General features: G+C 39.6%; 1 protein-coding gene across 1 annotated transcript in view; it reads left to right on the top strand.

The window, feature by feature from the left end:
- Nucleotides 1–12508, top strand: part of LOC306661592 (uncharacterized protein) — a 182260-nt gene extending 169752 nt beyond the window's left edge. Inside the window, exon 5 of the mRNA XM_079140632.1 lies at nt 12355–12508. Coding sequence (XP_078996758.1) covers nt 12355–12445 — 91 coding nt within the window. The 3' untranslated portion in view covers nt 12446–12508. The remainder of the gene's footprint in view (nt 1–12354) is intronic.
- The last annotated feature ends 11397 nt before the right edge of the window (nt 12509–23905 follow it).

Genomic DNA, 23905 nt, shown 5'->3' with positions numbered 1-23905 from the left:
GACATGTCCCACTCCCAGTTCTGAATTCATATTTTTAAATCACCATAATTAAAAAAAACAAGCAAGCTATTGCTTAATTTCAAAATAGTTGGGAATTCTTCATTTTTTTAAAATGAATTCTAGCTTTGTACCTCTTTGGAGATGGAATATACTCTGTGAATGCAGAAGGAAAAAGGATCCCATAATGATGTATATAAACTCCTGGCTCAGCACTAAGTTTTACATGCATGGATCTGGCTCCTATCCCTACCATGGTTCCCTCAAAAATGAACGAGAATTTTGAGTCTCAGTGAGTAGTGAGAAAAGAGATTAGATAAACCTTCCATGAGAGATGCCCAACAAGAAAATCTTGATGGCTTGACAGCTAGAGTATATTTTGAGTATTGGAATATCTCTATTCAACTTGAGGTTGCTTCATCACAGTGTAATACCCTTTTACCAGCCAACTTTCTTTAAAGCTTCCACTACTCCTGTTCACAAAAGCAATTTCCTTTCATGAGATGGACAATCAATGAAAAGTGGAGATGTCCTTCTGACAAAGGTCGTGAACTGGACAATAGAAACTCATGCTCACCCTTGCATAGTACAGAGCTACTGGGAGAAGCAGTTGCCCAACCAGGGGACATTTCTCAGCAACTCTTGCATCTGAGGTGGGGCCCTACAGTCATTCAGTTGGGTTTTACCATGGAATGTGAGCAAAAGTGATGTGTTCACTCTCAGATGGTGGCTAAGAAGCGGATGTGCCAACTGCAGACAGAAGTCTTCTTAAAACTGGAAGAGAGGGAGCCCTTGATCATCACATGAAGGAAAGTTGCCTGTCAGCCAGGAATATCCACATTGAAGTAGTGCTTGAGAGAAAAATGGATACTATTTTATAGACTCATTTTTCAAAGCAACTAGCATTACCCAAACACGACACTTCTGTATTTGGGTCAGTGACACCCACTGGAAGAGAATGGCTTGAGAGTGGGGGAGCAGAATGCATGTGAGGCAAAAGGTTCCTCACAAACCAGAATGAACTTTTAAGAAAAAGCCTCAGAAATGTGCAGAAACTTTGAAGGGGGCCTTGGGATGCTCACAAGACATGGTCTAGGGAGTTGAAGTTAATTTTATATAAATCTCCGTGGACAGGGAGACCTTTACTGATACCTAGTTCTTTTATGTTGCTTTTGACAGCAGGATCCACTACTTTGAACTACAAAGCCTGCTTAATACCTGGCATAGAAAAGGACTTTTTCAAATGATACTTGGAGTTAGATATCCTGCTGTAAATGTTTGTGTAAAATAAAGCATCTTTTTATAAGGTGATTAAGTATTAACATATCTATTTCTCTAAAGTTTTATTTTTATGTGCCACTTTCCTAAAGTGTGATTCATCAAAAATGGGCAGAAATCCCATTTAAAAACATATGTAATTCTCATTCTCCTACTCTAAAAACTCAGGTCAGGGATTAGATCCCAGGGAGAACCACAGTGTGCTCTTATCTTTAAACTTTGATTTCATACCATTAGCCATTTTCTTTGGCAGCTCATTTTTATGAAGTGCTGTTTGAGGGGTTTCCTCTCTTTACTCCTTTTGACTGATTTCCACTTAGTAAATTAACTTTGCAATAAATTAATTTTACTCACCCAGGAATGCACTAAATGCTAGTTCCACAGATTTCTAGAGGAAATGGATGCCACATACCCCAGAGCTAAAGGACACAGAGAAGAAGGAGACTGAGATCCTGGCTTGCCTCAGAGAATCTCCCTGACACACCAGGAACAGATGTAGCTGGCCAGGACAGGAGATGAATGACCCGCATTAGGAGGCAGCTGGACTCTCCTGACTCTCTTGCCACAGGCATGTTTTCTGGAGACACATGGAAGAAGAACATATTGAGAGCCAAATAAAGCCTCTGAGTTCTTTTCCAATGTCTGAGTGTGACCTCAATGTCAAGGTTAGAATCTGTCTAGTTATTTGATATTCTAAGTGCCCCCAGTTACCTGAGAAATTCCTTCACATCCCTCCATTTCTAAAGTGGCTTTTAAAGGGAGAAGCTTTCTTTCTATGTGGTGTGACAAAAGTCTCTCTCTCTCTCTCTCTCTCTCTCTCTCTTTCTCTCTTTCTCTCTCTCCCTCCCTCCCTCCCTCCTGTGAATCTTTATGAAGGCCTACTCCTTTCAGCCTCTCATTTTCCTTCCCCCTTGACTTCTCCATCTTGGATGTCTCTGCCAGGCCATCCAGTCCCCTTAGCCCTGGTGTTCTTCTTTTTCATTCTGGACATTGTTCCACTGTCCACTCCAATCCCATTTGGTACTTCTAATTTTTAAAATATTGTTAGGTTGATGACCCTGTCACATGGTCCCCGAACTCAGATTAGAGTATTAAGGAGCCACATGCCCCAGAGGAGCCCAGTTTATGGTTTAGATTAACATATGCATATTTGTAATCATAGGCACTAATGGATTTATGGAATTATTTTTGGTACACATGATGCTTCATTGTAAGTGGCTCAAAAGTAATGGTCAGAAGTTCCAGTTTCATAACCAGCCATACACTTGGGATGTCAGTACGTCCTGGTGGTTGGGAGGACATGAAATATGAATGAGGGGGTCATGCTTTTTCCCTGATGGTGGGGTTTAAGGAAGGGATTCACCTTTTCTCTCCTTTGCTCTGGCTTTCTGACTACAACTCAGATCCTAATCCCTGACTCCAATCTTAGGAATGATTTCTGCAGACTCCCTTTTAAACCAGTCTAATCGCAGAGAACTTGAGTGTTAATCCCAACTCAGTCCTAGTGTCAGGAGAGCAAATGTCCCTGCTGAGGCACCTATGTTATGGTTTGGAAATGCAGTATTCCCAAAAACTCATGTGCAACAATACAATAATTTTCCAGAGGCAAAAATGATTAGATTATGAGAGATATAACCTAATCAGATTAAGTCACTGATATGGATTAACTGGGCCTAACTATAGGGAAGTAGGATATGGCTGGAGGAAGTAGGTCACTGGGACCTACCTTGGGGCTTTATATTTTGTCCCTGGTGAGTGGAGCTCTCTGCTTTCTGATTGTCATGGCCTGACTGCTTTCCTCTGCCATGATGTTCCACAACATCTTGGGCCCAGAACTATAGAATGGACTGACCATGGACTGAACCTCTGAAATCATGAGCCAAAATAAACTTTTCCTTCTCTATGTTGTTGTTCTTGTAAGGTCTTTTGGTATAGCATTTTAAAAGCTGATTAGAGTAGCCTGGAACACCTGTGTGTGTGCAGTTCCCCCTCCAGGGGCAGCCTTCAAACCACAAAGCAACTTCCAGAGCCCTTGACTTGAACATCAGATGAACCAGGGATATAACCTGTTCTTGCTCACCCTCCTCACTTGCTATGTAACCCAGAGAACCACTTGCTCTCTCTGGCTCCTGTCTCTTCATCTGTTAAACAGGGACAATGTGTGCAAAACAACCACTATAGAGCTGTGTGCATTTCCAGTGATTTAGAATTATTTTTCAATCTCTGTCTCCATCTGTAACCAGTCTCCCCTCTTGCCTATCTAACTCTCCCATCCCACTTGGCTGTGTGGCCTGGGCCACTAACATTCCTTTGGGGCTGGAGTAGGTTGACTGTTGTGATAGTACAGTTCATTAGCAGGCAAATGGACAGGTGACACTGCTGACAAAATAAATAGCTCCAGAGAAGGCAAATATAAGGGCTTAACACCAGGGTGAGGCAGCTGAGTAGGAGGGGAGTAGAGGGAAGGGGAACTGCAGTTTCAATATAACCTAAAACCAAGGGATATTCTTAGTATAATCATCATCTGACAACTTTCTCAAAGTTGAGGTCAAAGGAAAGGCATTTTATAACATTGGGGACTTCTGGATAGTGCGTGGCTGGGTAGGAAAGTGGATCTTAGGAGTTGGGTGTAAATAGATGGATGGTGGTATAAAAAGTGAACACAGATCACAGAAAAGAGAGGGATGTTGCACAACACAGCTTTTTTGACTATTCTACCCTCTCCAAAGTCAGCCAGTCCCTGTTCATCCAATCCTTTACAAGTTCTCTAAAGGACTCGGGTCTGTGACAGGATGTGATAAGCCAACCAGGGTGCCAGCTCTATCCATGATGACACTGGTCCATCTGGGAACCCTTCTCTTCTAGAGCTTACCCCTCTTTCTGCCCCTGAACCCAATCTCTCTGGGCCCACATCACTGGAGACATATATCTGACCACCTGCTCTGTGACTGTCCACCATGGAGAGGACTGTGAAGCTCCTTTTCTGTTTCATAAAATAAACAGAGGAACAGATGGATAGGGCCTGCCGAGAGGTCAGTGGACAGCTGTCCCAGCTGCCTGCTCTTGGGCACTTCCCACCACCTGGCTTTGGCCTCTGTGAGCCATAGTGGGGCTGGAGGAGGAAAGCAGGAAGCAGAAGGACCCTGCAGGAACAGCAGTCAGACTGAATGCCTTGCCAACTGCCTCTCCTCCATTCAGATGCAGAAACTGACTTCCTTGTCTGCTGAACTAGGAAGTAGGAGTACAGGAAAACAGGACAAAGCATGAGATAAGGGCCAATCTCAGACAAACAGAAAGTCTACTGTCAGACTGTTCAATGGCATGGTCATTTGTTTCTTTCACCACAGTTCCATCAGGGATTTCCCAGGGTATATGGATGTGTTGATCTTGCACATAACACCCAAGCCCCAGAGTTCAGTGACTTCAGTTCTACCTCTGAGCTGCATCATGCTGCACTGAGGAACAGATGACATAAACGCTTGCTCCACTCAGCTCTCCCTCTGCTAAAGTCCTCCTCAAGTCAGCTGGGCTTCTTGAAAGTCACAGTCCCCTTTGTCCACAAGTGCTTCCTCAAGTGCTACTGAGGTAGCAATCAAGGAATTTGAGTAAAGTGAATAGAAACACAGCATTACTGTTGGTGCCAATAACAACATCTCTGATGTTCCAGCCTTGGGCTTCCAAATCCCTCCCTTCCTTTTGGAGAGGTTCCCTGTGATTTCTTCTGTACCTTCTAGATTCCAGTGGCAGTTTTCCTGGAGGATCCCCTGGATCCCCAGTCTTTTAACTATGTCTGGGACCCCGCTTCCAGCCACGAGAGCCTGCCGGGATGCTCCCACTCCCTGGCCCTCCTGGCTGTGGGTGGCTCTACTGTTGCCTGTTGCAGGCAGTCTTGGAGTTGCTTTTAGAGTTTCTTCAAAAGATGTTGTGCTGAATGGGGACAAATCCTCTCTCCCTACCTGAACTGCAGTCTAGTCCTCGGCCATAAAACCAAATGCTCTGGATGAAGTATTCCTTCATTAGGGCTCTTTCTGTCTGACTGTCTTCCCTACTTTTCCTCCCTCCTCCCTTCCTTCTGCTGAAGGTTCTGGCAAAGCCTCTGAGTAGTTGATTAGAGATGAGAGACACTGGGCTTTGCTCACTCATCATTGTTCCTCCCTCGAACCCACAGTCCATGCCCAGGATCAAGCTTGGGATCATTGACTCTTGGTGCCCATAGTTAAAGTGTTTTCCTGTTTGGTCCCTTGCCCCAGAGGTTAAGGGATGTCTTCCTCTCTACCTTTCAGACCCTTTGGAAATAAAATCGTGGCTGACTTTTTCCCCTGGACCTAGTTTCAGTTCTTATGGGAAAAAAACAAAAAACAAAAAACAAAACAAAACAAAAACCTCTCAGTAGATTCTTCTTGTTTAAAGAGGTTTCAAGAGAACTTTAGGGAACAATTGCCTTCTGAATAAAAAGTCATTACTAAATTTAGAGTTGTGCTGTCATGCAACCTTTTCTTTATTCTCTCCTTCTCTGTTATGCGATGAAGAGAGATGAGCCATCAGAAGGATACTCCGAGGGCCAGAATGAGGTGTCCCTTTAATTAGCTCTACCGACGAATAGAACATGCAGCAATCAGAGTACACATGGAGCACGTTTCCAAAAGGTAGAGCGAAGCTAACCCAAACCCTAGAGTCAAACTTGGAAGACGTAGATGCCATTATTAGATGTATTCAGGTGACAGAAAGGAGCATTCAAATCATATCAAATGAAAAACTTAGGTTACAAAGTTTTACCTATGTGTAAGGTAAAATGTTGTTCTTGTGTGTATATTCTATGTGTATTAATTTCACATACTCTTTAGTGGAACTATTAATTCTACTCTTTAAAGATGTTATGTTAAATAATCTTAATTTTGTTTGTGAAGGGATAATTGGATAGAAAAAATGTGACTATTTTCTGTTATTCACTGTACTAAAACCATCACGTAAACCACATGAAAACCAATAGGATGTTGTTGCTCATATGATGCTGGTTTCTCCCAAGAGCAGACAAAGGAGAAGCCATTACCAGCAGCTGACAAATGCATGTTAAACATCTATCTTCAATTAACAAAGTCAGTGTGGTATGATTTTGCACTATTAGTGTGGTTTATGAACTGAAAATGATTTTCCTTCCTGCTTGACCATATGCCCAAATGATTAATAGCTTAGGAGAACAAAATGAAGGCAATGATTGCTGGCATTTATTAAATACCCATTATGTATCTGGAACTATATAAGTCCCTTTCAGGTAGCAGGACATTTTTAGTTCTTCAAAAGCTTCATGAAGTAGGAATTATTATCTCCATTTTGCAGAAAAGGAAAGCGAGACTTAAAAGACATGAAATTGGTGTTCAAGGTCAAAGAGCAGGTGCAAGATGGGAATAGTATTCTGGACAGAATAATTCCTACAAGTGAGGGAGAAGTTTCAGTTTGTGTTTAAACCAGGAGTTGTCCTTTTCCTGCCAGTTTCTACTAGCTCTTTCTTTAATCAACTTTGTACCATTTTCCACCATTTGATAAGGTCATTCTTTTTGCTCCAAATTGAAAAGTTTATTGAATCATGTTGAAGTCATTCTGTCCCAGGAATATTAAGATGTTAAACACTTTGGTGTTTTTCCCAAGAATTTGGTGTTCTGGTTAGAGATATGTTTCCTGATATTATCAAAGTACATGTGTCATTTTATGACTTCTCTGAGTCAAGGTTTTGTAATATGTGAGATTAATGGATTGATTTTATTATAAGTGAACTTGTATATCTGAGAACATATGTTTGTTCTCCTTTGTAAGGAACACAGTCCTTTTAAGGGTTGTTAGATTATGTTTTTAAAAACTCTTCAAAATATTCAGTGATGAAAATATGTTTATATTATAGAAAATTTGTCAGGACAAAAAATCTTGTATTTTACATCAGTTACAAATGTCAATTTTGTTATTTTGTAAAAAAAATTTATCATTTGTCATGTGGTGTTTAATTTTATGTGTCACCTTGGTTATACCTTTAACCAAGTTTTTGGTCAAACACCAGTCTAGATGTTAATGTGGATGTATTTTTTACATGTGGTAAACTTTGAAAAAACTGGACTTTGAGAAGCCAATTCATTTCTATAATATGGATGGGCCTCCTTTAACAAGTTGAATATCTTAAAAAGAAAAAGATATTCCCAAGTACAAAGGAATTGTCATCCACACTGTTCAGATATGAGCTGCAATTCACTTCTTCTCTTTGGTGTTCATCTTGTCTGCTTCTCCTACAGATTTCAAACTTGCTAGTCCTACAGTCTTGTGAACCAATTCCTTAAAATAAATTTCTCTCTATACACAGATAATTACTCTGTCTGCCGTCTTTCTCTCTCTCTCTCTCTCTCTCTCTCTCTCTCTCTCTCTCTCTGTCTCTGTCTCTCTCTTTCTCTTTCTCTCTCTGTCTCTCTCTCTCATTTCTCTAAACCCTGACTAAAACAACCAGCAATCAAATAGATTATATTTAAGGGAATCTAAATATCACTTCTTTGTGGCTCAGTGCATAATATGTTAGGTCACATAGTCTACTGAAAATTATTTCCTCACTGGTATTTACCAAAGTAAATTTAAAAACTTAATTAATTTTAGTAAACTTGGAGTTTAACTTTATTAAAAAGGTATTTCCACCTCTCAAGAAATGTGTTCCCTTAGGAGTTTAATTTCATCCTCAAGTGAATAATGTAGGAAACCCTTCTCTCCATGGTGGTAATATTTTGATTAGAACTACTTCATCAAAACAAGACCTTTAATGATTAACTAGAACACAAAGTTCTAAATCATAGCATAGTTAATTTTCAAAGAAAGCTTCCAGTGTTGGTTAACTATAAGTGTTCGTTTACTTGGCTTCAAAAGTAAGCCTATTGAGTATATGGACTCTTAACTAGCTTCCACAATAGAAACAGACCAGCAAACAGTGATGGAACATCTGCATTGGAATGGGTCCAGGACAGGGGATTCCAGGAGAAGGGAGAGTAGGAGCTCAGTTAATGGTTGTGGGGTGGATGTGGGTTACTGAGGTCTCCATCAGCACCCTGGCTTTCATATTCCTTTTGATCAGGATTACTGTTGAGCCTCATGTTACCAACTTGGAGCATAAACAAAATAGTATCTCAAAGCAAAACAGCAAGGAGCCTAAATCTCATAGATTTAGACAAGAGACTGATCTCAGCCCACCCCATCCTTAGAACGTCCTCTGGTGGCAGACCATGTCCAAAGACTAGTGTAGTTGTCCCACTTCCTAGTTGGTGCCAGAACCAGAACTCCATTTCACTTTTAAAGGTGCTCCTGCCCCAATCTTAGGAGAGATGTGGCTTGTTCAGTTCTCTCTCCTCCAGCAGCCATCCTGACCAGTCTCAGTGCTGTCTGCAGGTATGTTGTGCCTTGTGCAAAGCTCAGTCTAGGGCACCTTACAAGGGTATGGATCCCAGTGTTATATGAAAGGCAACTGCTCTTGCCTTTCATTCGCTCGGTCAATTCCTTGGTGTGCAAGTCCATTTTCACGATTCACCTGTGGGGATAGATTAAGGAGCTGGGGGATCTTACTCCCCAGAATCACCATTCCTCCTAACTGGTTGTCCTTTAATGTTCACAGGTCCTGTTTCATCCTCTACCCACTGAATTATTTATTTTTTCAGACAACTATTGATGTATAACCAATATCCAGAAGAATTGATGACACATACCCCTGACATTTATTTATTGCTCATAAGTCAATAAAACCAGCTGGTGGGGATGGAGCTCAGTGGTAGAGTGCTTGCCTAGCATGCATGAGACTCTGAGTTCAAATCCCCAGCACTGTCAAAAAAAGAAACAAACAAACAAAAAAGTTTATAGATGTATAGTGGTGGGTCTGTAGACCACAGTGGTTGAGGCTTGGCTCAGCGGGGATCGGCCTCAGCTTGATTTCAGCCCCGCTCCACAAGTATGTCATCCTTTTAGTGTCAATAAACCTTTTGGGGCATGGCCTTCACAGGAAGAAGTTCAAGTGGGCAGGCATACTCCAGACTCTGCTAACGTGGCCTCAACATTGCAAGTCACATGGTCAATCCCAATGACTAGGTTAAAAGGAAATTTTATTACTCTTACAGTGTGAACTGGTAAGAAGTAAAAACTGCTGACAGAATTCAAGCCAGCATACCATCTAAACAAGTTCACACAGCCTTTTCCTAAGTTCAACCTTGATGAAAGTTATCTCACTATGCATGACAGTACAGCCTTGGTAATTTGGAATCCTAAAAGAAAATGCTTGGAATCTCAGGATCTCTTCTCCAAGAAATCTGCTCTATACTAGAGTCAATCATAAAATCACTCCTCAGCACATTCTGAAGTCCTTAAACCAACAACCCTGTGGGTTACAAGTTATGGATATACAACTGCCCACTGAGGCAGAAACTCAGGACTGGTACAGACAAATGGTATGATAGAGGGATTGGTACAAGGGATTTGAGCTCTTTATTCCTCTTTATTTGAGCAGAGTCAAAATATCCACTCTCGTTCTACTATCTTGTTGCCTACCTTCCCAAAGTATCTATATCAGTTAATTAATATGAAATTTGTTAATCAGGGAAGAATAAAAGTTATGACAACTTGAACATGTTTATAATTTGAATATTTGCCAGCCATACATTTTGGAGAATTGATCAATTAAAAGATTATCCCTAAATTGCATGATATTGTTATTTAATTATCTGCAATTGAGTTAGAAATTAATAAGTATATATTTATTCCTTGCAGTAGCCAAGAGTCTATCATTGGTTTAATTTAAATTTGGAAAGATGGAGCAGAATAGAACATTACTTCAATATGTGACTATAAAAATTCATTTGGTTCAGTTCATTTTGAAGGCTAATAAATAATTAAATCATTTATACCAGTCTTCCCCCCACCTTGGGGAAAATTTGCTAAGTAAATGATAGCATTTTCAGTCAGTAGGTTAACCACGTGTGATACATTGTCAGGTCCAATCCCTTATAATTTGGAGTGATTGTCCCTCATAATTATGGATACTTCTATTGAGACAGCAGGATGGAGAAGGAAGTGGAGGGTAATGATACCTCATTTCTCTACTGACTGCCAAATCAAGCTTCAGTGAACCTTCAGTGTCCTGGGCTTTCTACCCCAGAGAGGATGGTGTGTAACCTGGTGGCAAAATCTTAGCCCTGGTGTCAAACACTGGAGCGTTTGTCCTTATAGCACCAGTTCTTAGTTCTGTTCTTTAAGTGGGTTAAACAACCTAGGCAATCCTTGATTTTTGCCTCTGTAATACCTCTGAAAGTATTTTAGAAAAGGTAAAATCTACACAAATATTTCCTTTTGTCATTCTCAATATTAACATCCACAGGAAGTTTCCCTTCAATTATGGCTTGCAAAGGAATAAATGCATTTACCTATTTTTTGTTTCTTTTGTACTTGGTGGAAATGTTCAAATGGAAAACTTTGGAAATCTATGGCAGTTTACTTATATCAGAGTTTTCTTTTTTTCCCCTATACTCCCTGCCAGTATGTGTGCAATATATTTTAGCAATGGTTTATTGTTAGTTTAGCTTTGTGTTACATAGTTCCTTTGATTATATGAATATAAATAATTTCACATCTTTAACATTTTTTTTAATTTGAAAAAATTTTGTTGGTGAATATTAATAATACAGAACAGTGGGTATCATTGTGGTGTATTCACACATACTATAACATAATTTGATCAGTTTTACTCTCCAATACCTCTCCTTACCCTTTCCTTCCTCCCCAACACTCTTTTCTCTACCCTATTAATCTCATTTCTACATTTCCCCCCTTTTTCTCTTTCTAGCTTCCACATATGAGAGAACACACATAGTTCTTGTCTTTCTGTGTCTGGTTTATTTTGTCTAATATGGTGTCTTTCAGTTCCATTTATTTTCCTGCATATGACATCATTTCGTCCTTTTTTATGGCTAAATGAAATTCCATTGTGTATATATACCACATTTTCTTTATCCATTTGTTTCTTGATGGACACTTAGGCTGATTCCATAACTTGGCTATTATGAATTGTGCTGCAATGAACATGAGTATGTATCTCTAAAATATGCTGACTAATTTTTTTTGGATAAATTCCAAGGAGTGCTATAGCTGGATAATATGGTAGTTTAGTTTTAGTTTTTTGAGGAACTTCTATACTGATTTCCACAGTCTTTATATCAATTTATATTCCAACTAACATTGTGTCAGACTTCCTTTTTCCCAGCATTGTCACCAGCATTTATCATTATTTGTATTCTCAGTAATTGCCATTCTGACAGGTAAGGTTGAATCTCAATGTAGTATTTTTGATTTGCATTTACCTAATGGCTAAAGATGTTGAGCATTTTTTCATATATCTTCTGGGCATTTTTACTTCTTTTGAGAAGGGTCTGTTCAGCTAATCTGCCCATTTGTTGAATGGGTTATTTATTTTCGTGGTGTTGACCTCTTAAAGTTGTCTCTATTCTGGATATTACTCCTCTGTTGGATCAACAGCTGGCAGAGATCTCCCATACTGTAGGCTATCTCTTCATTTTGTTGTTTCCCTTACTGTACAGGTAGTTTTCAATTTGATGCCATCCCATTTATTGATTCTTGCTATTATTTCCTATGTGATTGGAGTCCTATTCAAGAAGTTGTTACTTGTGCTAATATGTTGGAATGTTGACCCTGTGTTTTCTTCTTATAGTTACAGAGTTTCTGATCTAATTCCTAGATTGTTGGTGCACTTTGAGTTGACAGAGTAAGAACTAGGGATCTAGTTTCCCTCTAAAATATATGGATATTCAGTTATCTGGGCAACATTTGTTAAAAGTGACTGTCTTTTCTCCAACATATAATTTTTATACCTTTGTCAAAAATTAGATGACTGCAGCTGTATGGGTTTGTTCTCTGTGTCTTCAATTTATTCTACTGGTCTATATGTCGGTTTTTATGTCAGTACCATGTTGTTACTATGGCTCGTGGTGTAATTTCACATTTGAATGAAAGAGTGATACAGTGTCTTAACGATGACATGTTTTCTCGTGTCTCCTCCAGATCCCATGGCAGATGGCCTATGGACCAGCTCAAGTTCCCAGACAGACAACTCAACTACTCCAGAGGTGGCACCCTCAGTTCATCTGACTAGAATAAGTCTCCAGTGCTAAATGCTGACTTCACATATGGTTTGACAATTGTACCTTCCACTCCCTCTCAATACCTTCCATAAATCAACCCTGTGCTGGGCCTTGGTTTTCATAAACAATACCTTCCATAAATCAACCTTGTGCTGGGCCTTGGTTTTCAAAACTGAGCTTGTGATGAGGCTTTTGCTTTGGCCTGAGACTTGAGTTAGGAGTTCCTCTTGGTGTCCCTCTCTTGGGACTAAAGCCCTGGCCCTGAGCTGGTCTGGATCACCTGTGAGTCAACCTGCCAAGTGTTGTGTGTGTACTCTTTCACATTCTAAGGTGGTTGTAATGTGAAGATGTGCTGTTAATTTTATCCTAGGGATAAAAATGTCTTTCAGGAAAATTCCTTGACAAATCATATGAATTGGAAGACTTGAAAAAGGAGGAAAAAGATGTCACCAGGCCCCCAAGACACAAGACAATGAAAGTAAGTTGATCTGTAGAAGAAATTAGCATAGCAGGGGTAGAATAGAGAAAGGGAGAAAAGAGTCACTGCTAAAAAGAGGTATACACTGACCCATGGGCAGGTGCTGTTGTGTCTATTGTGCTATATGGTGTGAGGTCCTCCTCAAGTAAGCCAAGATTTCTACATGGGCAACTGCTTTGTGAGTTCACTTTTATTACAGAAATCAAGGAAGAACTGTGTTTTAGAGACAACACTATGTGGATCCCTTAAGAGAAATCAGAGAAGTTTTCCCTCAGATGACCCACTCAAACTAGGTAATAGAAGAAAGTGTAACAAAAGGGATAATTTCAAAGAGGTCATCAAATTTAGGGGAACCAACACAGGAAAGTGAAGTACCTGGAACCAGCAGTGGTGGGAAGCTGGTAAGAGGAGGAAGTAGTTCCTAAAATTGGAGGGCTGGAGCTGGAGGTATATGTTGGCAGTCACTGCAAGAGGGCTTCTAGGGAGACAAGGAGGAAAACTGCCCTGACCTCTCTTCTCTAGCCCTCTGATCTGCTTCTGGTCCTTTCCACTGGCCAAACCCACAGGAAGCCAAAAGACAAGAAGTGCATGGATGATTCATAATAAGGTGGGGAAAGATGGGACCTAAATCTGAGAGTCCTATAAAAAATATTCAGTGTACCCTGGAAAAAGGGCCCTGAGGCAGAGGTGATCTGAGACATAACACTTCTCTAAGAATTCCTTAAAATACTTGAAATGACTTTGATATTCCATACACGAATGTCCAAATTAAATTTAGTTAGTTCTTGTGGAGTTGGAGAACCTCAGGTGAGTCCAAGTCATGAAAGTGTTATAATCTCACATTCCTAGCCTTTGGAAATGCCCGGTTCTGAGGGTCCTCCTGAGCTGTGTTGAGTTTTCTCTACCTTTTGTTCTCCTTGACATGCTGGGCCTTCATTATCAATTGGACTTACTTCCCAGAACTGTGCTCCTTGAACATTGGCATATCCAGTGCCCTATCCACCTTGTTAACTTTATAACTGAACAGTCAAATACAAGTCTTAAGATAAGGCCTTCTGGATCCCTTGTAAACATTCAGCATCCTTACTTTCTCATGCAACATCTTTCATTTGGATGCCTCAGGTTTCTCTCCAGTTCCATGGCCTGTATTTATATACTGAATAGCTATGCCTATGCCTATTTTATCCATCTTCATGAGAAATACAGGTAACACAACTATCCTCTATTACCTTCAAAGGTACACAGACCTTCCTAGGCAGGTGAGTATTTTAAAGTTGACTTTGCTGATTTCAGAGTTGACATTTAAAAGAACCCAAATGCCCACATTGCATAGCTCATGTGCTCTGTAGGAAACCTGAGAGAAGATGATTTAATGTTTTCATGAGAAACATGATGTTTTGAATGGGAATTTAATTCTCATCCCAAATTTGTTCTTTGGGATTAATTGAAATTGTGCATTTTCCCTGCAATCCTGTCCTAATCTTTTTGATTTTTGTCTGAGCAAACAGAATTCTGTTTAATTCACTTTGGCATTGTTGAACAGAACCACAATGGTATTTTGCTTGAAGCTGTCTATTCTGGCATCGGCTTGTGAAGCAGAAAACCCTATATCTCAAAGATGATGCAAAGGCAACTGACAGGCACCTGCCTCCAACAGGGATCCCATGTAAGGTACTGGTCCACGGCTTTGACTCACGAAGATGAAAGAGGCTGGCTCTGCTACTTACCTTTCAAGTGCCAGGGGGAAATCAGCTGTAAAATGAAGGGCTAATATCTAGTTGGCAGGTCTGTCATGGGGCCTAAGTGGTCCTGTGCATGTGCATGATCCACTGTGAGTGGTTATTGTGTGGTGGCTGTGTAACATTTATTTTTGTATTGTTCTATAAGTATGTGGTGTTCTTTGGCTGTTTCTGTTCAATAATTATCTTTAGACAGGAGGATAAGCTTAAGCAAAAGTGGAGTTTACATTTTAACCCTAGTTTTGCAACAGGGTTTTCATTGGTGTGCCACATATTAATGATAAGCCTGCTCTAGGGGTTGTGCTAAACATTAAGAAACAAAGGTGATAAAGGCATAGTCCTGCCCTTGAGGAGCTTACTTTCTACTTGGGGAGACAGGTGAGTGAGCCAGCATGCATCATGCTGATGCACAGCGGGCCGGCAGCTAGGACAAGGTAGCAGGGGATGCTGTGAGAGCACATGGAAGGAGCCACCTATCAGTCTTGGCGGGTCAAGGAAGGTTCCTCAGAGGGTATTAATAGCTAATAGGAGTTGAGAAAACTGAGCATTAGCCAAGTGGTAAGATGGGAAAGTTGGAGAACATTCCAGGCAGGGAAGCAGCATGAATACTTGCCAGGAGGGATGGCATATTCTAAAAGTTACAGGGAGCTTGGAAAGATGAAAATGGAGCATATGGATGAGGTTGGCAAGAGAGGAGTCTTAAGAAGTAAGAAACACCAAGTGTGGAACGACCACCATGGTACAGCATCTCGACTCCCCATCCAAGGTGATCTGATGGAGAGTTGGGACACTTGAACACAAGTCTTGGTTTTGCCTAGTTCCTTTGCATTTCTGGGCCTTTGTTTAATCATCTGTAATAGAGACTGGTGCAATATAGTTTCATGTTCCTTTTTATTGTTACTTTGTGTTGTCCTGATTCTTTCCCCATTCTCTTAGAATGTACATAAGTCCTCATGACATGCCATTTGTAGGGGGCCTCAAGATAACGCCACAATACAGTCATGTCCAACTATGTATTGGAACATTGAAATGATTTCTAGTTTTTATAGGAGATTTATTTCAGGGTTTTCAATTTCTACTTCCATGTTCATATAAATGTGAAAAATCTATTTGAAGAATCAGGAAGATGAGCATAATTTTCATACTCTTGCTTACGGAAACTAACACTGTTGGCCATTTCGAATGAATTTGGAAGGCTGCTTTGTTCATTCCTGCAAATGCATTGCATGTTCCTTACATCCATCATGTACTTTCATGCCTCCCTCATTTATCCCAAGGAGGCTGGTTTAATGAAATACCCTGTTCCAAACACATGTGCTTGAGCAACTCCAACTTGGACCTTCATGGCTTGGCTCTTATCTCTTTGGCATAGCTTTCCATGCTACCTCCAGGAAGAATTCAGTACCTCTCCCCTTTTTGAGTGACTCCTTCCCATACCTCTGTCAGAACACTTGTTACAGATTCTATAACGGAGAAAATACCCACCTATCCTGGTCTCAATAGTGGGGACCAGGCCTGACTTCCTCTTTGTGTCTCTAGTGCTTGACATGGGTGCTGAATTAATGTATGAATGTCTTATGGACTGAATTGTGTCCTTCTAAAATGCATTGTATGAAGCCTAACTACTCATGTGACTGTATTTGGAGAAAGAACTCTAATGATGGGATCTTACTCCAATAGGAATGGTGTCCTTATAAAAGAAAAAGAAGAAGAAGAAGAGGAAGAAGAAGAAGAACAACAACAACCAGGAGGACACATTCAGAGAGGAAAGATCTTATGAAGACACGGAGAAGGCTGCCATCTGCAAGTCTAGGAAAGAGGGCTCATCAGAAAGTAAGCCTACTGGCACTTTGATCTTGGACTTCTAGTCTCCAGAATTGTGACAAAATAAATTTCTGTTGTTTAAGCCACCCAACCTATGGTATTCTATTATGGCAGCCCCAGCAGGCTAATAGAATAAGTAAATAAATAAATAAATACATTAACAATTATTCTCTCCATGTGATTAACATAGGATGAAGTCTGATTTAGAACAAAAACTGGAAATGCATAGTTGAGGAAAAATCCATTTGGATTTCTGGGGCCCATGAGTCCAAATAAGAGAATACATAGGAGAGTACATAAAATAACTCTAGCAACCAAAGGTTTGTACAGCACTCAGTATTTCCATCAGTTGTCTGTTTTTATATTCCAGGCTTAAATACGCACTGGGGAGGAGCTGAAAGGGAAGGAGAACCAAAATTTTCCAGGTTCAAAGTCTGAGGTTCCAAAGGAAGAACTGTTCCCAAAATTTTGAATATACAGCAGCCTGTGGGATTATAGGATCTCAGACACCTGTTCTCCCCATCCTGGAAGGGAAGAAATACTGTAGAGTTCTTGCTATGTGCCAGGTAGTAAAAATATCAGTTCATATGTACAGCAGATTTGGGAGATCAATGTTACATTAGTCACAAAGCCGAGTCTGTTAATCTCCCAAGTGCAAGTTTTCTTCAGTCACTGTGCTGCTCCAGGACATTGGTGGGCCCACATATGTGTGGTAGGAAAGGTAGGAAGTAGCCCTCATTGGATGGCTCCTTTTATAGTATCAGCATCGACACAATTCAATGAGGAAGACACGATCTTCTTCCTTTAGTGACTGAGAGCAGTTTGGTGTCTGACATCCCTGTAATAAGTCCTTGCCACCCAGTGAAAAGATGGTTTCAGGTAGTGAGACATCCCAAGGATGGGAGATTGCTTAGTACCAGCAGCTATCGGATCACAGTAAATGATTTGGTATATTATTTTGGAGACTCTTAACCCTCCTGATCCCTGCAGAATGTCTTTCCTCCTATGGTGTCCTCTTTTAAAGTAGGCAGCCACATGTGCATGTATGTGCACATACACTTACACAGACACACACAGACACACTGTGTATCTGGCTGCTGTTTGTGAAGGCTCCTTCCTCCTATTTAAAATGAGTCTAGGTTTATCTCCACTGTTCACCTGTGCCTGAAGCAGCATACTCATGGGGCACTTTTCTTCTTTGACATTGAGAGGGAGAGGTTAACAGTCTATAAGCTGGCCAAGAAGCTTCTATTCAGGAATCAGGTAATGGAATTTTTTGAAATAGGTCTGTGTGGAGAGAATAGATGTTTTTACTGCTGACATTATAGTGTGAGAGGCAAGCATTAATTTTTTCCCACCTGGGGCCCCAGCCTATAAACTTTCCTCCAGTTAATCTATAATTTTTTCTTCAGTCAGCACTAATCCATTACTGTATATATAGGGCTTCAGTGCCCCCTTGAAAATGCTAAGGCTTCCTAACCCATAATAGATGCTAATATAAAAGTCCCTGAACAAAAATCAGTGGCATTTCTACACAATATCAACAAAAAAAGGGAGTAAACTTAACCAAGGGAGGTGAAATATGTGAAAACTATAAAACACCCATGAAAATAACTGAAGAAGACAGAAACAAATGAAAAGAAAGCCAGTATTCACAGACTGAAAGAATTTATATTATTAAAATGTCCATACTACTCAAAACAATCTACAGATTCAATGCTATCCTTGTCAAAATTTCAACAACATTTCTCACAGAAGAAATAATCCTCAAATTAACATGGAACTACAAAAGATGAGCAGGTAAAGATTCTGAGCAAAAAGAATAAAGCAGGAGGCATCACATCACAGCTCCCAAAATATGTTACAAAACTATAGTAATCAAAACAGCATGGTACTGATATAAACACAGATAAATTGACCTATGAAGTAAGATAGAGAACCCAGAAATAAACCCATGCATTTATGGTCAATTGATTTTTTTCAAAGTTGATAAAAACACACAATGGGGAAGGACAGTTTATTCAATATGTAAAGAGGGGACAACTGGAAACCCACAGTCAGAATCATGCAATTGGACTCATGCCACACCACATACAAAAATCAACTCAAAGTGGTCTTCAGCATAAATCTTGAAACCATAAATCTATTAGAAGAAAATATAGGGGGAAATCTCCTTTGATGATGGTCTTGGCAATGATTTTTTACATAGACCCTAAAAGCATCAGGCAACAAAAACAAACATAGACAAATGGTATGGTATAAAAATAAAAAAGCTCTGCACAGCAAAGGAAATAATTTAACAAAGTGAAAAGACAGCTCAGGAATTGGGAGAAATACTTGCAAGTCATACATCTGATAATGAACTAATACCCTAAACATATAAGGGCCTCAACTCAAAGGCAAGAAAATAAGGCACAAAGGACCTGACTAGACATTTCTCAGAATAAGACATGCAAACAGTCAACAGATAAATGCAAAAAATGCTCAATAGCACTACTCATCAGAAAAATGAGGATTAAAACCACAGTGATGTTTAATCATCTCACTCCAGTTAGAATGTTTATTTTCAAAATAAAAAAAAATAGCTAAAAAGTATTGGTGAGGATGTGATGAAAAGGGAATCTTTGTACACTGTTTTTTTTTAATTTTTATTTATTTATTTATTTGTTTGTTTGTTTGTTTGTTTATACATTGTTGATAGGAATCCAGCAATCCAAATTCTGGGTATATGTTCAAAGGAACTAGAATCAGTATGCTAAAAAGACACCTCCTGCACTTCCATGTTCACTGTGATATTTCTCACAATAGCCAAGATGTAGAATCAACCAGAGTGTCTGGCAGTGGGTGAATGGATAAAGAAAATGCGGTATATATTCACACAAAAAAGAAGGAAATTTTTACCATTTACCTTAAGGAACCTGAAGGATATTATGTTATTGAAATAAACCAGGCACAGGAAGACAAATACAGATCTGATCTCAGTTATATGTGGAACCTAAAAAAGTTGAACTCATAGAAGTAGAGAGCTGAATAGGCTTATAAGAGGCTGGGGTGGGAGTGGGAATGGAGAGATGCCTGCCAAAAGTACAAAGTTTTAGTTAGATGGGAAGAATAAATATTAAAGATCTATTGCATAACACGGTAACTGTAATTAATAATGAGTGTATTTCAAAAATGTTAAAATAGATTTTAAGTGTTTTTATCACAAAAACTATGTGATATCTGTATTAATCTGATTAAATCATTCCATAATATACATATATCAAAATATTGTGTTGTCAATTAAAATAAAATAATTTTTAAAATTATTACAGAGTTTATAATGAAAATAAGAAAATAAAGCCCCTGGACTCTTAGGGTTTCTGTAGTACCCACCTTGTAACATGACAGTAAACCTCCTGACATTTCTCATCTGAATTTGAAATCCAGAATTAAACTGGGAAGGAAGTAGTCAGGGGACAGTTAGAGTTGTTGGCTTCCTTGAGCTTTCCTCCCATGGAGTAGAGTTTCCAAAATAGCTACCATTCCTGATAACTCTTCTCTTTCTCTCTGGGGCAAAAACAGCAGCCCAGGGAGACTCAAAACCAGAAACCCACTGAGGAAATACAGCCATGTCCCTGAAGGGCCTGCCATGATTTATCTACTGTCTGGAATATTCTCATACCATCTGGTGGTCCATCCTTGTTTGGGTTCTTCCTGGGAACCTAGAGTGGGGACTGCTGCCCTTTAAATGTCATACAGGTTGTGCACACAGAGGTGCCCCTAAAAGTGCGCCTTGTGGTGTCCCCACACATGGAGTGGTATTGAAAACCACAGGTCAGCATCTCCTTCATTTTTCAGGGCCTCTTCCTACGCCTCTCATCTCACAAACTTGAGGCCAGAGCACCAGGTAAAGTGAACCCCAAGTGGTCTTTCCTATCGTGACCTGGCCTGTGGGATCCTATGTAGTATCCAGAATGGAAACTTGAAACTGGCAGGCACGGAAGAATCACAAGTCAAAATCAAGTTACCAGGCCAGTTTGGAAATTTTGTGATAAAGACTCACAGCAGGCAAGAGAAGAGAGTTTATTCCAGGAACACATAAAGGCCAAGAGGAGGTACAGTGTGCAGAATTAAGACTCGTTAACTAAGTGAAAGAGACAACGATGGGCTCTTCATTACATGATGGTGCCTTACCCATCTGACCTTGGGTTTGTGGCTTTAACAAGGGGTTCAAGCTGAGGAAAACGGAAATAAGACTTCACAGGCCTCTTTGAGCAATGACCCATTTTAACAGGATATTTCCTTTTTAAAAAAAAACTGGTGTGTAACATTGGATGGAATCACAAATCACAGGGTTGAAAGACAGCACCTTAAAAATCATCCATTCCTATTACCTGTTTGAATGTAGAACACCTGGTTAAGTGGTCGTACAGTCTGTGGCCAAAGGCCTTCCTTTCTGAGACTGGCTATTTCTTCTGAGTCAACTCTTGCTAATAGTGCTACCTATCTCTAGGAGTCAGACACACATCTAATTCTTCTTCTTTCTAGTCAACAAAGAATGAGAAACTCTTATATGCTGAGGAGACACAGTAAGCCATAATCTCTGTCCTCATGGAGCTTGAAGTCTTCTGGGAAGAAATTAACACATGGATAAATTTCCACCATATTAGAAATATGGAAATTGTTATAAAATCACTGGGTTGGGACCCTCACCAGTCTGGACAAGGATTCTTCCCTGTTCTTCTAAACTCAGAAGATAGTCCTGCCATTCTTCTTCCCCAGGCATTCTTCCTTTAGAATCGAGACTTCTTTTTCCCTGGGCTATATTTGCTTATTCTCTTCTGAACCTGATCCTGTTGTCTATAATCCCTTTAACAAAGGTGCTCAGAGAAACAGACCCAGCCTCTGGGGTGTGTTCTGACCTGAGCCAAAGGAAGTAGACAATGTCTTCATTCTTGATTCTCCAAGTCAGTATGTAGCGCTTCGGACTGAATTTCTGGTTGGCACCCACAATGGTGCCTGAATTCCCTCAGCATTTTTCATAAAAACCCCCGTTTAGCCATACCTAACTCTTCCTGTGCTTGTGCAATTGATCTTTGGATCCAAAGGAAAAGTCTAACATGTTATCGCTACTAAATATCTCCTTATTATAATCATCTTTTCATTTCAATCTGTCAAGATCAGTTTAGAGCATAATTCTGTCATCAAAATATTAGCTATAATTTGCTTACAGATTGGATGAGCTTGCCTTTTCTATTTTTATTAACGTCAGCAGTTCTTAACCTTTTTCCACCCTAACATCTGAGGGGAATGATACTCTTTCATCAATAGCACTGGCTGATGACTTAAGGAATTGGTGTGAGGGGTTGAGGAACAGGACTACCTCAATATAAGGTTACAGGGTGTGTGTAAATTGAAGCCCACCACCTCCTTCCCCTGACCTTGCTCATGATTCTGATTAACCCCTTAAAATGGCTACAATGATTCAAGCTACAATAATTATGTTGAACATATCATTAACCACTTCACTCTAAACTGTCTTCCATCTACTGATCACTTAAAGAATATATATGTGAATATCTGTATTTATCCAGTAACTAATCTTCTGGGCTACAAGGTTATCAAGAGACAACCTTGTTAAAACACACACGCACACACACACACACACACACAAAACCACCAGCCTGCTCCTGAGTTCTGTCACATAGAAGTCAGAATTCAGTATTCATAAGTGCTTTTGAAATTTAGAAATGATAATACAAAGATTTGGAAAGAGGCCTGGCCCCTCATGGTGCTCTGCATCACAGAACTGAGCTCTCACCCACAGCCAAACCAGCATGTGTAGGTAATTATGCAATTTCAAAACAATATAATAGATTTTCATATTAGAGGTATTTTACCTTAGATACACATTTCCTCAAGACGTTTTCTGGGTTGGTTTATTACCTCTATTTCTTTTCGTCAATTATATGTTAGCCTTTTTCATTTCCTCTGAAAAGTCAATAAAAACATAATTACAAAAAAGTTCTGGTAGAAAAGGCTATCATCCATTTCATTGTCTGGGTTGCTTAAAAAAAAAAAAAAAAGTTTATTTGTAGACCGGGAATTTTTTATTTGCATTGGCCCTGCCTTTGTGTATATATACACTGCAAAGCAAAATCCCTTTCCTGAGCTGGTGAGGTTTGGAGGCCTTTGAAATGAAGGCCACGTGTCAGACGCTTGAACATGTGGCCTGAGCGGCCCTTAATTAACCCTTTTAGACAATGCGTTCACTAGCACAGCAGTGCGCATGCGGGACGCTCTCTCTTTCTTCCTCTCCCTGTCCCCAGAGCAGAATGGTATCAATTATAGACACGCATGAAAAATAGGTCTTAGATGATGATTTGATGTTTTAAAAAATATGCTACACATTATTTCGAAAAGGAAAACAAAAGCCCAAGAAGTCAATTTGTTAATCAGATCAATATTTCAGTATTATCTACTACATTTAAAACACCAGGGTAGGAGCAAACCCTGCAGGATTCACAAGGCTATGGATGATGAGTTCTATAAAAAAATGCCCATGAGGACCCGAAAATCTAATTAATACAATTGTTATATAATCAATATCTAAATATATATGTACTTAAAATGTTTTCTGCTTATAAAGATGGCACATGTTTTTATAGGAAATTTGGAAAATATATGAAAATAAAAGAAAGATTTAAATTGCCCATATGTCACCAACAAGAGATAATCACCACTAACATTTGGTCTCAATAGTTTTTTAAATGTGTATGTGTTCAAATTTCTTTTTGAGAATGTGGGATCATATTATATATATTTAAATGTGCCTTTCCACCTACTAGAGTCACAACATTCCCCAAAGTCTTTAAGTATTATTTAAAACTATCTTAGGCTGGGCATGTAGCTCAGTGGTAAGAGCACTTGCCTAGCAGACACAGGCCCTGGGTTTAATCCCCAACTCCACCAAAACAACAACAAAAAACCTATAGATATAAGTAGATATGAGGTATTTATTTTGATGCACAATAATTAAGTTAAAAATCTTTGGAAGAATTATGTTGATTAAACCCATTGGTCATTACAAATAATACTGTAATGTATATCTCCATGCATACATATTTGTGTCCATCTAAACATATTTCCATAGAATTTCCTAGGTGTTGATTTAACAAACTAAAAATATAAGTACAGTTGGTTCCTGACTTATGAAAGTTTAACTTCAATGATTTTTTGACTTTATGATGGTGTGAAAGCAATATGCACTCAGTAGAAAGTGTGCTTCTGAGTTTTGAAATTTGATCTTTTCCTAAACTGGTGATAATGTGGTAAAATCTTCTCTCGAGATACCGGGCAGCTGCAGCGAGCCATGGTTCCCCCACCCACCATCCACTCCTGAGGGGAAACAACTGAGATTCTACTGTGTGGCAAAGCCGCAAGTTTTG

Source organism: Sciurus vulgaris (genome assembly GCF_902686455.1).
Source record: "Sciurus vulgaris genome assembly, chromosome: 5".
Taxonomy (NCBI): Eukaryota; Metazoa; Chordata; class Mammalia; order Rodentia; family Sciuridae; genus Sciurus; species Sciurus vulgaris.
This window is presented reverse-complemented; position numbering and strand designations above follow the sequence as displayed.